Raw genomic sequence first — 16072 nt, 5'->3', positions numbered from 1 at the left:
CCTCCACTTATATAAAGCACATGAGTTGCATACGTATGGTCAGTGACTAACTCAGGATTTAGGTAAACAACACTATGAACGTCACAAATGAATTAATTCACAAATGGATTCAGAATTAATTCATCTTGGGTCTAGTCCAATCTATCATTCTACAAATGAATACATCTATGTCTCTACCCATGTAGTCAACTGCTCCGATAGCCAAGACGAGCCATCTCCCTAATTGGAATTGTAGACAACATAATAATCTTTTTTAGTATTTGAATCAAATGCTAACTTTGATTCTTTTGCGGGATTACAGGCTCATTTAAATTATCTACTGAAGTAAGCTGCCTTTCTCACAATGTAAACGTTCTTTACAATGTCGCTTATCTTCAGTTTGAACTTTAGATAATCAATGAACTAATATTTGGTTATCACAATTTTGCAATGCATGCAAAATATAAAAGACATAAATACAAAAGATATAATAGAGAAATGTGAAATTAACTTTATTTATTTATTTATCGGTCAAATAAATAGAAAATAGTTATATGTTTACTACAATATGGGCACATTTCCCAACATTAAGTAGAGGTTAAACCTTGATATTAAGTTTCTCCAAAAACTCAAACATCTGCGAGTCATCATCAATAGTTAACTCTACTTTAGGTTATTCAAGTCGTAGCTTTTCATTGAAGACATTATTATTCTCAATCTCCGGAACTTTTTCAACTATCACCATGTGGTCACAATTTTCATCGAAATATCGGTCGGACCAGTGGAGGAGGCTTTTTCCAAAGTTGTCACTTTAGGCAACAGATTACTAAAATGCAAAACCCCTACAAATAAATAAAAAAGCTCATTCAACTTTTATAATATGATGTGTTATTACTTACAAAGACTGAGACTAAAAATAATAGTAAAAAAAAAAGACACTGAATTGAAAAAAAAGAGGCTAGGGATTAGGAGAATTCGTACTGGAACGGAGATGGCGAGTGCTGGAGACAGAAAATTTTAGAGGGGAAGACGATGAGCTAAGGCAGAGAAGCGGATATGTCTATCCTAACACTTAGGAAAGTGTCAACCCAAAAGTGTTGGCATGGTGTTGGAAAAAACTGACTCTTATTTAAGCGTTGCCTTAGGCATGGATATCCCAACCTTTATATAAAGAGTTTGCCAAAGCGTATGTCGGCAAGTTTATCCCAACACTTAGGAAAGTGCCTGCATAGTATTAGATAAAACCAACTCTTATTTAAGCGTTGCCTTAGGCATGCCTATCACAACCCTAAGACAAAGAGTTGGCCAAAGTGTATGCCGAAAAGTCTATCCCAACATTTAAGAAAGTGCCGGCCCAAAAGTTTCGTATTAAGACTATTTTATTGTAGTGCCATGTATCGATTTTGATAAATTTTAAAGTTTTTCGGAGTTGTCATTGTTGATTAATTGATGAACTAGGCTTGAAATTGATAGGTTTTAAGCTTAGGTTGTGAAAATGACTAGCTTGTAAAGTTAATTTAGCTTGTTTTTAACTTTATTACATTAGGGGCCAAGTTGAATAAATGTAAAACTTGTCATGAAATTATATTATAATTATAAAGCATAAGGTCCCTAATGAGAATATGCCAAATTAAATTTTGATCCGAAGCTAGGAATTGAAAATTATGATTATCTCGAGTTTATGTACTAAATTGAATAAAATGTAAAATATGTGGAAAAATCAAAAATGGATTTTTTGGATCTTGCATCTCATAATATTGTGTAATACTGATTTGTATTGATTTTTTAAAACAAAATATTTATATAGATGAAGAATTTGATCAAAGTGGAGTTAATATGGGAAAAGCTAAAATTATGGATTAGTCCCTAAAAGATCCACTTGTTTTGTATTTTGAAAAGGCAAGTTCAAATGGAACTTACTACTGATCTTTTTTGTTATATGTGTGTTTATGTTTTGTTTCATTACTATTATGTTTGAACATAACTTTGGATGTTAATTAAATTGGCATATATGACTAGGTAATGAGTTAGACTTGAATGGAATTGAAATGAATTGAGAATTGTTAATTTATATGAATTGGTACAGGGTATGAATGTGAATGATTGGAGGATGTGAAAACGCAAAGTAACTGATTACAAGGTATGATATGTAAATGTGGATCATCACAGGCTATAAACATGTGAAAATGGTTATTTGTAGGGATGATAATGAAAATATGTATAATTGATGCCCATGTGAACTTAGTAAAAGGTTAGGATGCGGTTGGCATGTCAATAGGGTTTTATGTGCACTTGTACGAGATATGTGATTGTACAAAGATTATTACAGGTTATATCTAAATCCAGCATTTGCTGCGAATTATCGAGTAATATAAGTCTCTATAGAGACCTTGGTGTGGTGAAGGGATGTATTTGCATATGAATATGCATTTGATGCTTACGGGCTTTGCACCTTGACGCCTTGGTGTGGTATAGTTTAAGCTCTTATGAGCTACCTGGAATGGTGTAGTTAACACGTGTATTTGAGTCCATTTTACTAGGGCTCTATTGGGCAAAACATTATAATTGAAATTGGAAACTTAAAAATGTAATGAAATGGATTCGATGAATCAATTTGATATGTCACTGAAATGAATAATATGTATTTATGTGAACTTATATATTGATAATAGAATGTTTCATCAAAATGAAATAGGTGAAATTAGTATAATATTTTAGATTGATGATAGAATATGACATTAATGTGAGTTATGTGCAAGTGGTATAATTGGTTATGTTTGAGTTTTTCTTTTGATGTTTAATGTGTATGAACACTTATGCACACTTTGCTATTTTAAGTGCCATGTTCTAGCCCAAACTATGGTAGCTAACATGCTTAGCTATGACCAAGGTAAGCATAATATTTTCCATTGAACTTACTAAGCATTTGTATGCTTACTCTAATTGTTTCTCCTACTTGTAGATTATCAACTTGCGAAACTCTCAAAGCTGGATCTTTGCAAACATCATACTATTGTTGAATAGGTAGAGTCATGTTCAATTTGATTTCAAGTATTGTGGCATATATATAAGGGCACATTTTCTTGCAAATGGTCATTTTTGAGTGGATAGTTATATGGTAATTGTGGCTATGGTTGAACTTGTATGTTAAGCTTGCCATAAAACTTGTTTGAGGCATGATCTTGGTCTTGTTTAACGTTAGTATGTGTGATGATCTTAAACTCACATCTTCTCATAAAAAACTAGTGAACTTATATTCAAATGAATGCCTTAAACTCTAAAAAAATATAATACCAGATTTATTTTCTTTATTTTTTCTCTTTTCTTTCTTTCTTTTTTTTTTCTTTTCATTCTTCCATGATGAACCCTAGTCGTTTCTACTCCTATTACTGCCACCTTTATACCATCTAGTGGCTTACTTCTCACTCTAAAATGAAGCTCGTCATTCCCCTCTCTCTTTCTCATTTCAAATTTCATAAAAAATAACAAAAAGTCCAAATTATAACACCTTATACCCCGTAACATCCCTATCTCGTCTCTGTCATTGATTAGGGTTACCGAAACAACATTATCATAACATTTAATAAATTAATCTCAATAAAAAACCAATCAAACATAAGCATTTGGTCCCTAAATTGAGCCTTCGAGGCACTAAAAAATAGCTTAGAAACAGTTCGGGACTAATTTGAAACAAAACAGAAGATATGGGAAAAAGTGGAAAAAATTAAAAAAAGGGGTCACACGGCTGTGTGGCTAAGCCACGTGACATAGCCCAGGCCATGTAACAATCAAACAAGGAGACACATAGTCGTGTCCCAACCCGTGTTTTCACTCATGTAACTCACTGTGTAGGGTCACACAGCCATGTCGCAGGCCATATGTCAAGCCATGTAACTCTCTGAGTTGCCACACACGACCGTGTCGCAGGCCGTGTGCTAGGCCGTGTAACTCATTCACTTAATACACTATGAATTTACAAATGAAACATGACCATGTAGCCAGGCCGTGTGATAGCCCGTGTCCCAAGCCGTGTGATCCATAATTTGACCCTAAATTTAATCCATCTTAAGACCAAAACACACCTAATCAACTATCCCATTTGTGCATACATTCAAGAGATTTAAACATCATTCAAATACACCTAAACATACCATTTCAAACATCCCAATTCATCTAACCAATATGCCATTGAAAGGCACCACATTTATACCAAAACATCATTAACCAAAACAAGTCAACATGACCATACTTAAAGCATTAAAACCTAGCTCATTTACCTACCAAATGATATAAGAAATGACCACTTACATGCCATCACAAACATACCAAAAGAATCTTATATACAAGCACATAAAAGTCACCAAAATGACCTAACTTTACAAGGCATTAAAAGTCCTTCAAACCAAACATAAACTTCAAAAGCATATAAATACCAAATCAACCATTAACACATTCATGAAATACCATTGCAAAAGATCCTATACATGCCATTTATAACCTTGGCTAAAATAACTTGAAAACTACCGAAATGGTTGCTAGATAGTGTGATAGATCTCTGTCAAGCTTTCAACTAGTCAAGCTTCTGATAATCTATGAAATAAAGGAAAATAACTACGTAAGCAAATAGTACTTAGTAAGCTTGTATAAACTGAAACATAACTTACCATTTCTTATGCTCAAATTATACAATAAGCATAACAACATTACCAAGACCATAAGCTTAGTAAAACCTTATTCAAGCACCATTAAACTCACAAGTTAGTAAATTCATACATGATACATATAAGTTCAATCATATCATGAGTGGATTTTCATGTACACATCATTTATCACATTAATAATTTCATAAGATCATAAATCTATATCCATTTGTATATATATCATGCCATCCCCTTTACTTACGTGTTGAACCATCTAGATTTGCATTGGATACTCAGGAATGCTCACACATAGTGTGCCTTTCCATATAACCGTAACATTTTCTTTTCAATAGTGCTCACATGAGCTGTGAAATGGGCTTGCTCACATGAGCTGTGGGTTGGAATGTTAGCTACACAATATTGCTCACATGAGATATGGAGAATTCACAACAAATGTAGGACCTCATCCATCGGTAGGACATTTAAGACCAGCACCCAAAACATGAAATTCCTAATGACAAGTCATTCGTGTTCTAAGAATTCTTAAGGTTCAAACAGAACTATTATTCGTCAATTCCTCAAAGCATCGACATACATGCGTTTTCACATCAATTTATAGCACACAATATAACTGACAATCAATCAAACTATCATTAATAAAATTATAATTTATACGAACTTACCTCGACAACTATAGTCGTAGAATTAGAGTTGATAACTAATTCGAAGCTTTCGCCTTTTCTCAATTTAAATCCAGTTGTTATTTATTTTGATCTAAATAGATAACTCCATTAAATTAATTACTTCAAGTAACTTCATATTAATATAAAATTACAAAATTACCCCTAATATTTTAACTTTTCACAATTTAATCCTTAAGCTCGTAACTTGAATTTTAACCATTTTAACCTAAATTCATGTTAACGAATTTTAAAAGGGGCCTTAGAACAACCCATAATTACCAACATTTCACAATAAAACCCATAAATTTACACTTTCAACAATTTAATCCCTAATCCAAAGTTCATCAAAAACAACTTAACAAAACAAGTTTATTTAACAACTAAGATTGATAATCTATCAATTAACATCAAAACACATTCATTTCATTCATGTTATGTCCTTCAACTTTTAACAGTTTTTCAAATTAACCCTTGGGCTAAGTAGTTTAAGCTAAAACGAGGTCAAAAACACAAAAATCATGAAAAATGGATTGAAAAATACATACCATGCACTAGAACAAAGCTTAGCCGAACCAAGCATTCAACAATGGAGTTTCTTTCCTTTTTACAATTCGTGATATATGAAATAAAAAGATGATAACATGCTTTAGTTTTTTTTCTTTTAATTTAATTACTAAATTACCATTTTAAACTTGGTTATTAACTTACAAAATAACTAAATCATGTTCATATTTATCTACCATCAACATATATGGTATAATTAACATCTAAGTCCATTAACTTCTCTTTACATAGCCATTTAGCTCGTTTAACTAATTGAAACTCATCTTTACAACTTTTACAATTTAGTCATTTTTACCTAAATAACTATTTAAACTTCAAAATTACTTAACAAAACTTTAATACAACCCTAATATAATCCCATAGACTTTAAATAAATAAAATAATAACTCACTCGTTAGAATTGTGGTTTCAAAACCAGTGTTTTCGACACCACTGATATTGGGTTGTTGCATACCAAGCCTAGATGTTATGGCCAAATCTAGAGAGTTACAATAACCATTTTCGAAAAGTTCAACTTAATTTACTTGAAAATTTTAACAGTCTAAACCCTTTAAACAGTTAAACCAAAACATGACTATCCAAATTAAAAACAACAACCCGAAAAGTATGCAATAGTATCAGTGCAAATAAAACAGTAAAATAACCTAACAGAGACGACCGAGCTCCCGCTACACTGACCCACCTAAGTTTGTAGATTACCTGAAATTCAAACAAATAGACGAATATGTTTTCAAACTCAGTGTGTAACGTATCTAATCAATTAAACAAAATAATAACAGACATGCTTCAGGTATTATTATCCAGGCAATTTCCCTGTTCAAAAACATAATTCAGAATTAGAGCATGTTAGAGGCAAATACAAATACATATACAGATCTTATCAGATATAGATGCATAATCCTACCCTTATCCTCTACAAACCATCTTCGTCCATCCCTACACAACATTTAGGGTATCAGGTACTTGTCCAATCCTACACACCGCATAGTGATTGCACGTCACTTTTCAAAATAATTGCAGACTACCTACCAAATTAAAGTGCAATAAATCGCCAAAATTAGATATATTTTTGGCTTAACAACAGCAGATTATTAAATTGCCACACTTCCTCCTTTACACAATTCCCAACCCAATGTAGATATAAAGCTATCAGATATCAGAAATGCGTATATTGTGATATAGAGTTAGAGCATATTCAGATAATGCAAATCATACTCATATAGTAGATATCACATCAAGTATATATACAGATAATAGATTTTTCATCATCAGGTCATCAAATACCAAGTTACGTAACCTAATTCTGATCATACGGACCTTATAGAAGGCCTACACTCGATTCGAACAACGTTTACAATGTTTAAGGCTTGGGCCGTGTGGCTCATCTCAGTGCCTCACACGATTTGTCACATAGCTAGGCACATGGCTATGTGACTCAAGTCAGAGAGTTACATAGTCAAACACACGGCCTAACACACGCTCATGTGGCTCAAGTGAGAGAATTACATAGTCTAGACGCACGCTCGTGTCATTAGCTCGTGTGAGTCACAATCAAAATAGTTTCTCACATAGCCTAGACACACGTCCGTGTCACATACCCATGTGACCCAAGTTAGTGTCTTACACGGCCTACCACACGGCTTTACACAAAACCGTATAGTGTCGACAGCCATGATTTTCAGCTTTCGTCGTTCACAAAATCTTAGGTTTTGTTACACACCTCATATGGTTTCAATGCAAAAGTAACGTAGACGATTCCAAAACCTAAAAACGACAATCAATTGCCCAATTAATCGATTAAATCAAACCAAAACGTTAAATTAACACTGAACCAAAATTACGTTAAAGAACTTCGATGCAAAACCCCAAATCACAAAGATAAACACTTATCGTTGCGTGAAATGACGATATGAGAACTTAAATCGTGGAATAGCCTTGATTCACAACTTCTACACCTAAAGAGAAACCAGCTGAAAACTTAACAAGAAGTTCAAAACGGAACGATAGAAAACCCCGACAAGAAACAAACAAAAATCAAGCAATAATAGAAGAAAACAACAATGAAACTTACGCTATTAGCCTGTCAATCAAATAAAGAACAACCCAATTCCTCGACAAATCTAGTAGCCAGATTAATAAAGAAATGAAAGGAAAGAACAAAAAAAAAAAAAAGAACAACGATAGTAACGGAAAAAAAAAAGGAAAGAAAAGCTTTGAAATGTAAAAAAAAATCAAAAAGAGGAATTTTGGAAAAGAAAATCAATTAATAATTCAAAAATAAGATTGATTTCACAAAATGGCAAAACATTTCTTCATCACTTACACAGGACTCAAACACAAAATCAAAGGGTATACAGAAGTTTAACCATTGGACCAGCAAGCTCATTCTTTTCCAACAGTGAGACTTAAACCCACAACCTCAAACACACAAACATGACACTTAACTACTGAAGCAGATACTTAATTATTAAAAAAATTTAACAAACGAAGACTCAAATTTTGGGGCATTACACAAACAAAGTTTAAAAAAAAATTGATTTGTCGTTATCCATCGTTAGATCATCGTGTGCATAAAATATTTTACTACCCTCGACCTCCTCTACATCCCCACTACTCGGATGTTTAAGAGGTGAACCTGAACCTCCTAAAGCTGAAAGCTTTTGGAGCTGCTTGGCAAGGAAATATTGAAATATGTTTGACTAGAAAGAAATGGGGGAAGATGCACATCTATTATTGAGGCTGCTATTCAATTGCTTAAGAGAACCTATAGGGAAAATAATTTCTCTAGGTAAAATAGCACTGTATCAGTACTATAAGCATAATTTATTCCTTATGTTTTTGTTTTCATCCCGTTTGATGAATAGATCATTCGCAACTCTGACTGTCTATAGGTCGAAAGGCATGCATATTATGTATAAATTAGAAAACAAGCTGTGAATTCTATCAAGAAAAAATCAAGTTGTAAACGATTAATATTTTTCTATCTCTTTTTATTTATTCTTTGGATGATGACAAGTGTCTATTCTCTCTACCACCCATGTAATCTTTTTCATTTTTAACTGAAGAAATGAAACAATGCTGCAAATTTGAGTAGCAATAAGAAATTGAGCCCTTTTCATTGCTTTTCCTCTTACCTTCTTAGTTCATCATAAAATTATTCAAGTCTAAATTAGATATGAGAGAAGAACAGTAAAATTTCTGATAAGCCATTAGAGATGAAAATCTGAATTTTCTAATTTAGAATAAAAGATAAGGAAAAAGGAAAATAAATTTTATTACAATAAAAAAGTTTATTTAATAATTTTGATATTAAAAAAAAAGAAAAGGGAAATATTTATGGAAGTCCCTCTTCCTTAATTGTTTAACTTTTTTCCTTTGCCCACAGTGGCATGTGGCACTCTTTCAGTGGTCCAAATGTCAATATGTGTCAAAGTCTAACTCCTTAGATTGGAGTATGAAAAGGTTAGGTGGAACAAAAGTAGATATAACATATCAATACAAATTTAAAAATATATATACCACATTAATAATTTTGTTAAATTTTTGGGGAAAATCTTGTAATTATCCCATTTGTTTTAAAATGAAAGGATATGATTGAAATCTTATAGAATTATCAGCGGGATAGGGCTTTGATAGTAATTTAAATTGGAAATGATGTTGAAATTTGAAGAGTGTTTTACTAAATTAGTTGTATTTTAATTCAATCAAACCAAACATATTAAAGAAGATAGAAATAAGCAATCAAATCAAACTTACATGTCCTTGTCTCCAAATTTTAATGGCTTTCATTGAAGTAATTTCTATCTTCGTCACCCACATTTGCTTGTTCATCAAGAGGAATAGTGAAAATAATAAAACAATTCAAAGGTAAGGTGCGGTGTCACTTTCCATTAGTATTTTTCGAAAAAGAAATAAAGATTTAACCAAAGCTCATAGTATAATGATAAAATAAATCTTTTGTTGATATGAAAATGATCTCCTGATTAAAGATTAGATTTTTAAATTAGATGATTGGATAAATTCCTACTCTGCTTTACGAAAAACTTAATGTAAAGTAATTTCAACAAAAATGGGGCCCAAGTCAAAATTGTTTATTGTTTTAACCCCTCCCACTTGGGCAAGGAACTCCAATTTTTCCATAAAAACAAATCCTCGTTCCATGTAAATGTGACATGTGCTGTGTTTCATTACAACTGTTTGACTTCAAGCGTTGCTGATATTTTTTAGACACGGCAATGAAATTCTCTTTTTCTCATCAAAATTCACATAAATTAGTCAAAAATCAAGACCTTAAAGTCAAGCAAGCCTTCAATTATGGAAATAAAAAGAGGGGTGAAACTCATTTTTTTCGCCTTCATATTCTGCGTTTCCATTTCCATGGATTTTTTCATGATTCCTTGTTTCTCTTTCTTTTTCTTATATTACATTAAATTAAATAGCGTAATTAAAAAATTAGATTTTATCTGAATGAAATTTTTAAAATATATCAAAAAAATCTTTAGTGATATATTTTATATTGTAAATTCACAAAATCTTGTCTTAAAAAAATAGCACTTGAACATGTTGTTTTCAATCTTTTAAATATAAATTATATCTATTTAATCTCATAATCATATTTTAATATTTTATTAATTATTTACATTAAACTCAAAATAACCTTAATTAGGTTGATATTATTGTTATTGTAACAACAAAAGATATATGACTAAAAATAGTCATTGTATCATAATATTTGATAAACTTCAATCTATCTAACCACAAACGAAATGGTAAATTATTTGTATCTCACTTTTCAATTAACACACTCTTGGACTCGTGTATGAGTAACCTTTTTCTATCCTTGTAATATATACTAAATTTTGATACACTCACTTTGTAAATGAAATAAATCAATCTAAAAATATGTTTTAAAAAAAATTATATCAAGACGAATGAAAAATTTGGTTGAAATAGATAAGTTAAAAACATAAAATTAAAGTGTCCTTAAAATTAATTTTCATTATACTAAAATTCATGAAAATATAAAAATATCATCGATAATATATGTTACTTCGTATATTAAAGTATATATTAATAATTTTTAATTAAATTGTTCTTCCATGAACTTGTAAGATTAACTCTAGCTCAACATTAAAATTGCTAAAACACTCTTACTTCAAAGGGTAAAGGTATTTTCATATAATGTCCAAATAAAACAACTGAAAAAACAGAATTTGAAAATGAACAAATTCATAGAAAATAAATATAGTATTGATAAAGTGGAAAAGTGGGAAGAGGAATAGGTAGGGCAAAAGAAAAGCATAAAAAAACATGGGATTCATGGGAGTGTGAAAATAAAGAAAGAAAGCAGAGGATAGATTTGGAGGCAACGCGTTAGTTTGTAAAGGAATTGGATTCTGTGTAGCTGACATCCACTGGATAAGTTTTCCCAACAAATACGTCAATCCCCACTTTTCTTTTTCTCTTATTTGATTAACCGTTTACTTTGAACCATTCCAAATTTCAACCGTCCTTCTGTCCTGTTTCAAACTCCCATTACACTTACCAAAATATCAACTTCAAAGAAAACTTATAACATAAAAAGGAAAAAGAAACACAAAATACTATAATCTCATTTTTATCATACATTTCACAACTCCACTTCCTGGAAATATCCACTGCTGTTTTCTTTCCCTAAAGAAATCCCATTGTTTTTATTTAGAGATTCCTTGTACAACTTTTCTTGTTTCTCAAAGAAGGTCCAAGTTGAGTCAGAGAGGATGTTGGAGATGTGCACAAGGCCGTTAGAGATGTGCTTTGGAGGAGGTGGAGGTGGAGGCGATGAGCTCTTATGGCATATGGATTTGAAGCCCTACGTTTCTGGGGACTATTCCATAGCAGTTGTTCAAGCCAATTCCTCTTTGGAAGATCAAGGTCAGGTGTTTACTTCCCCTTCCGCCACTTACGTCGGCGTCTACGACGGCCATGGTGGACCTGAGGCTTCCCGTTTCATCACTCAACATTTGTTCCCTTTTCTTCATAGTAAGTTCTTCTTTCTTGGGTTTCTTTTTCAACCTTGAAGGTACAATCATACAAGTAAACGAACCTTGGCCTTTGATCAATTTATATACAGGAGAAATAGAGATTCATTTTGTTTTTTGCTTTTGGTTGGTTCAATTGTGGCAGAGTTTGCATCAGAGCATGGAGGGTTATCAGCAGAAGTAATAAAGAAAGCCTTTGATGCTACTGAGGAGGAGTTTCTGCACTTAGTGAAACGATCGTGGCCAGGCAGGCCACAAATCGCTTCTGTTGGTTCGTGTTGTCTTGTTGGGGCAATTGCAAACGATGTTTTATATGTGGCTAATCTTGGTGACTCAAGGGCGGTTCTTGGCCGGAGAGTGTCTCCAAATGGACCTAATAATCAAGTGGTGGCCGAGCGGTTATCAACCGATCATAATGTCGCCGTTGAAGAGGTGAGGAAGGAGGTTGTGGCGCTCCACCCCGATGATTCTCATATTGTGGTGTATAACCATGGAGTTTGGCGGATAAAGGGCATAATTCAGGTACCAAATTCTCGAATTCCCCTCTGTTTCTCTACTCAACGGCCTCAGTGTTTTGATAGTTAAAATCGTAAAGTAACAATAGCAATTGCAATGTTGAACTATTATTGATTAGTGTTTGACCCTGCAGCTTGATGAGCATTTGATCTGCTTAATGTTGGCCAGGTGAAATTTTAGGTTCTCTTCAGTAAATTGCAATCCAAACGGCCAGTTCCTTGGCTTCTAATTCTTTAGGTTATGCCTCCAAATACCAATTAAGATTGGGGTGAACACCCTTTCTTAAACAGAAGAAATGAACCTTTTGAGCTAGCATTATTTAGGCATGTTTTGCAGATATGAAGACCTTGATCCTTTGTGAGGTTCCAATGGCCTCTCTTATATTACCAACTGTTTATGCTTTCTTAGCCTATTGTTCATATCATGTAGTTTTTAACTGTTTCTTTGAATATTATGATATGTCAAATGTGAGTATTTCTTTCCAAATAATGTGAGTATTTTGATTATAGTTGTTCCTAGAAAGTAAAAAGATGATTGGGTGAGATTTCATGGTTTAACTAATTGGTTCATCTAACTATCTAGTTGGTTGGGTTCAAATCCGAGCGTTACAACTCATCCCTCTGTCCCGGATTGCGACCCCCTTTGTGCCCAAAACGGAATATATTAGTAGATGTAATGAATACAAAAGTGGATAAAGTGATATATGAATCACAACCCGGAATGCATATGATAAGTGGTGGATGAACATTTATATCGAATATGTGTTGCTTGTGACTGCAATGCCTCAACCTTGCTGAGATTTTGGCATACGCCATGTGTCACAAATAAACTGAATACCAAAAAGATTTCAGTTTCGGGACCATTCTCGTAGACTTAAATGAGTTGTTATCTCTTACTTCACTACAACTTTATGATCTGTAAATGTGATTACTTCATTTCTGGAAATTTGCAGCATGTGATTTATAAGAAGGCTTTTGTCTAAAACTTTTACATCTCTTTCAGGTCTCGAGATCCATCGGAGATATGTATCTGAAGAAACCTGAGTTCATTCACCAGTTCGGTTTACCGATTCCTTTGAAAAGGCCTGTAATGACCGCAGAACCATCTATATTAAGTCGGAAGTTGAAACCTCAGGATCTGTTCTTGATTTTTGCATCTGATGGGCTTTGGGAGCAATTAAGTGATCAAGTAGCTTGTGAGATTGTTCTGAAAAGTCCTAGAGTTGTAAGGCTCCCCATCCTAATAAAATAGTTACATGTCCTTCTCGTTTTATGACTTCTAACATTATTTTAATAAATACGGTCTCATATCACTAGGGAATAGCAAGGCGACTGGTACGAGCTGCGGTTCAGGAGGCAGCAAAGAAAAGAGAAATGAGATACGATGATATTAAAAGGATTGAAAAAGGAGTAAGACGCCATTTCCACGATGATATCACCGTTATAGTCATATACTTGGATCATCCGTTGAGTTCTTCAAATGGTAGATTCAAGGAGGACGATTTTATCGACTGCACCAGTGCCCCTGTTGATATCTTCTCGCTCAATGCCGATGAAGCTGATGATTAGTTTCCTTTCCCCCATCATGTGAATGAACAAAAAATATGAATGTGACATAGATTAAATCCTGTTGGACGACCAGTGATGAGAAGAAAATGGGAATTTGAAATAATATGCTCATCCAAGGTTGCTGTACATAGTTGTTTTGTCACTTCCAGGGGTGCCAAATTGAAGCAACTGCTCACTTCCCTGCTTGGTTTTTGTTGGTCATCTTAAATACTCTTCCCCCCCCCCCCCCCCTCCGTAGGAATTTACTATGCATACAATTTTTTCTTTCTTTTTTCTTTTAAAGAGATTCTCAACAGTTTGTTCTCTTGAAGATAAATATATATATTAGCTAGAATAAGAAGAACCAAGATTAGGCACTTTGTCGGTATGAGGCAACAATACATTACATGTTTATTGCTGATAGATGATGATGTTGGCTAGATGGCCAGAAATGAGTTTAACTTTTGGGTGAGGTAGACACGTGACAGTTGATTATTGATTGATGCACCATACGGAAGACTTTAGGGCTCGCTACATCACTGCCCTTTTGACCCATGAATAATACAGCGTAAACAAAAGTAGGTTAAAATTGACTTAATGACCCACTTGGTTTTATTCATTTTGGTTACGTTAGTTATATTGGTTAATCGATTAGATTGGTTAAGTTGGTTTTCTGTTATTAAAATTTATGATTAAACCGATTGATTTATCTAATTTGAAATATATTATATTTAATTTATTTTGAATGTATAATTTAAATATGTAAGATTTTATTTTAGTTTATTTTAAATGGATTAAGCTGACTAAAATTAACTCGATCCAATTAAATGGATTAAAACTAACCCTTGTTGGATAACAGATTGAAAATAATCCATAATTAAAAAGAGCAGAGGATGATTTTTTTATAAAAAAGAGTGTGGAAAATTATAAGTAATTAAGAGCTACTTAAGTTATCTTTTATACAGTTTTTTTTTTAACATCATATTTTCCTTTAAAACTTACACTTAAATTTTGACTGAAATATTTTTAAAAAATAAGGATTTACATGCAAAATAATTCTTTTAAAAATTAAATTATCAATAATTTAATTATATTCTATAATTAATTTTAAAATGATATATTAAAAATTTTTTATAATGAATTGAGGAAATGTATATGGGCAAATGTGAGTTGCTGGGTAAGAGTAGTTGAAGATGTAGAAGGAATACATATGTAAGTGGCATTTATTAAACTTTTGTCCCTTTCAAGCAGGCGGCTATAGAAAAACGTAAGAAATTAATGGCGGAAATTGGTGATGCTGCAGCTACGTTGGACTGAGTGGTAAACTGGGAGATTCAATTCGTTCAACTCCCCATGAGACTTTAGGACAATGTTATGTTCACGCCATTCAAAGCTAAACAGAACTTTTACCAGGTCTTCATTTACTTCGTGCCCCTTCCAAACCTGCCTTCTAGATACCTTAAATACGGTCCCACCACTAGCCCAAAATTTTCCAATTTCTCTGCTCAGCTCTCTTTTTCTTAAGGAATGGTCTCCAGTTGTTCGTCTTTATAGAAACGGGTAATTTTCTTTTCTAGTTTGAATATCGGGTTTTAAAGGAGGGACGGGTGGGTTTTTCAATAAAATTTTGAGATAATAATTTATTTCGTCCTTTTAACTTTATAAAAACTTAGTTATTTATTTAATTTTTTAACTGTTAAATATTTATTATTTTTAAATCACTTTCAAAATATATGAAAAATTCACATTTGTTAATTTTGTTTATACGGATTGTGACATAAATATTATATTAGTAATTAATTATTTTTAAATATAAAAATATTTTTAATTTTTAAAATTAATTAACTGTTAACGTGGCATATACGTGAATGCCACATCGTTAAGCTTTCTATTCATTTTAAGGTAATTTAACAAATAATATAAATTTAAAGGCTAAAAGAGTTAAAAAATTAAATGAAGAACTAAAATAATTTTTTTTAGTAAAATTTGAAGGGTCAAAATACTCTTGAGGTTGCATTAGGGGTATATAATTGAACCGAATGAAATTCATATATTGACAAGCTCAAGTTCAAATTTGACTCAAAATTTAAAATTTAAAATTGATTAAACTCAGTTTGGTTCAA

General features: G+C 32.5%; 1 protein-coding gene across 1 annotated transcript; it reads left to right on the top strand.

Moving 5' to 3' along the window:
• The first annotated feature begins 11075 nt into the window (after positions 1–11075).
• On the top strand, positions 11076–14425 carry LOC108461671 (probable protein phosphatase 2C 63). Its single transcript, XM_017761575.2, has 4 exons — positions 11076–11887; positions 12032–12408; positions 13405–13626; positions 13719–14425. The coding sequence occupies exons 1-4, from the start codon at positions 11626–11628 to the stop codon at positions 13968–13970; spliced, it is 1113 nt and encodes a 370-aa protein (XP_017617064.1). The 5' UTR covers positions 11076–11625; the 3' UTR covers positions 13971–14425.
• The last annotated feature ends 1647 nt before the right edge of the window (positions 14426–16072 follow it).

Source organism: Gossypium arboreum, chromosome 11 (genome assembly GCF_025698485.1).
Source record: "Gossypium arboreum isolate Shixiya-1 chromosome 11, ASM2569848v2, whole genome shotgun sequence".
In the NCBI taxonomy this organism is placed as follows: domain Eukaryota; kingdom Viridiplantae; phylum Streptophyta; class Magnoliopsida; order Malvales; family Malvaceae; genus Gossypium; species Gossypium arboreum.
Note: the sequence above shows the minus strand (reverse complement) of the source record. Positions and strands in the feature narration are given on the sequence as shown.

Bases quoted from the DNA above. Each gene is read 5' to 3' on its own strand.
- LOC108461671 (XM_017761575.2), top strand. From the start codon at position 11,626: ATGTTGGAGATGTGCACAAGGCCGTTAGAGATGTGCTTTGGAGGAGGT. The intron at 11,888-12,031 runs GTAAGTTCTTCT...CAATTGTGGCAG, and splicing joins TTTGTTCCCTTTTCTTCATA to AGTTTGCATCAGAGCATGGA. The intron at 13,627-13,718 runs GTAAGGCTCCCC...TCATATCACTAG, and splicing joins TTCTGAAAAGTCCTAGAGTT to GGAATAGCAAGGCGACTGGT.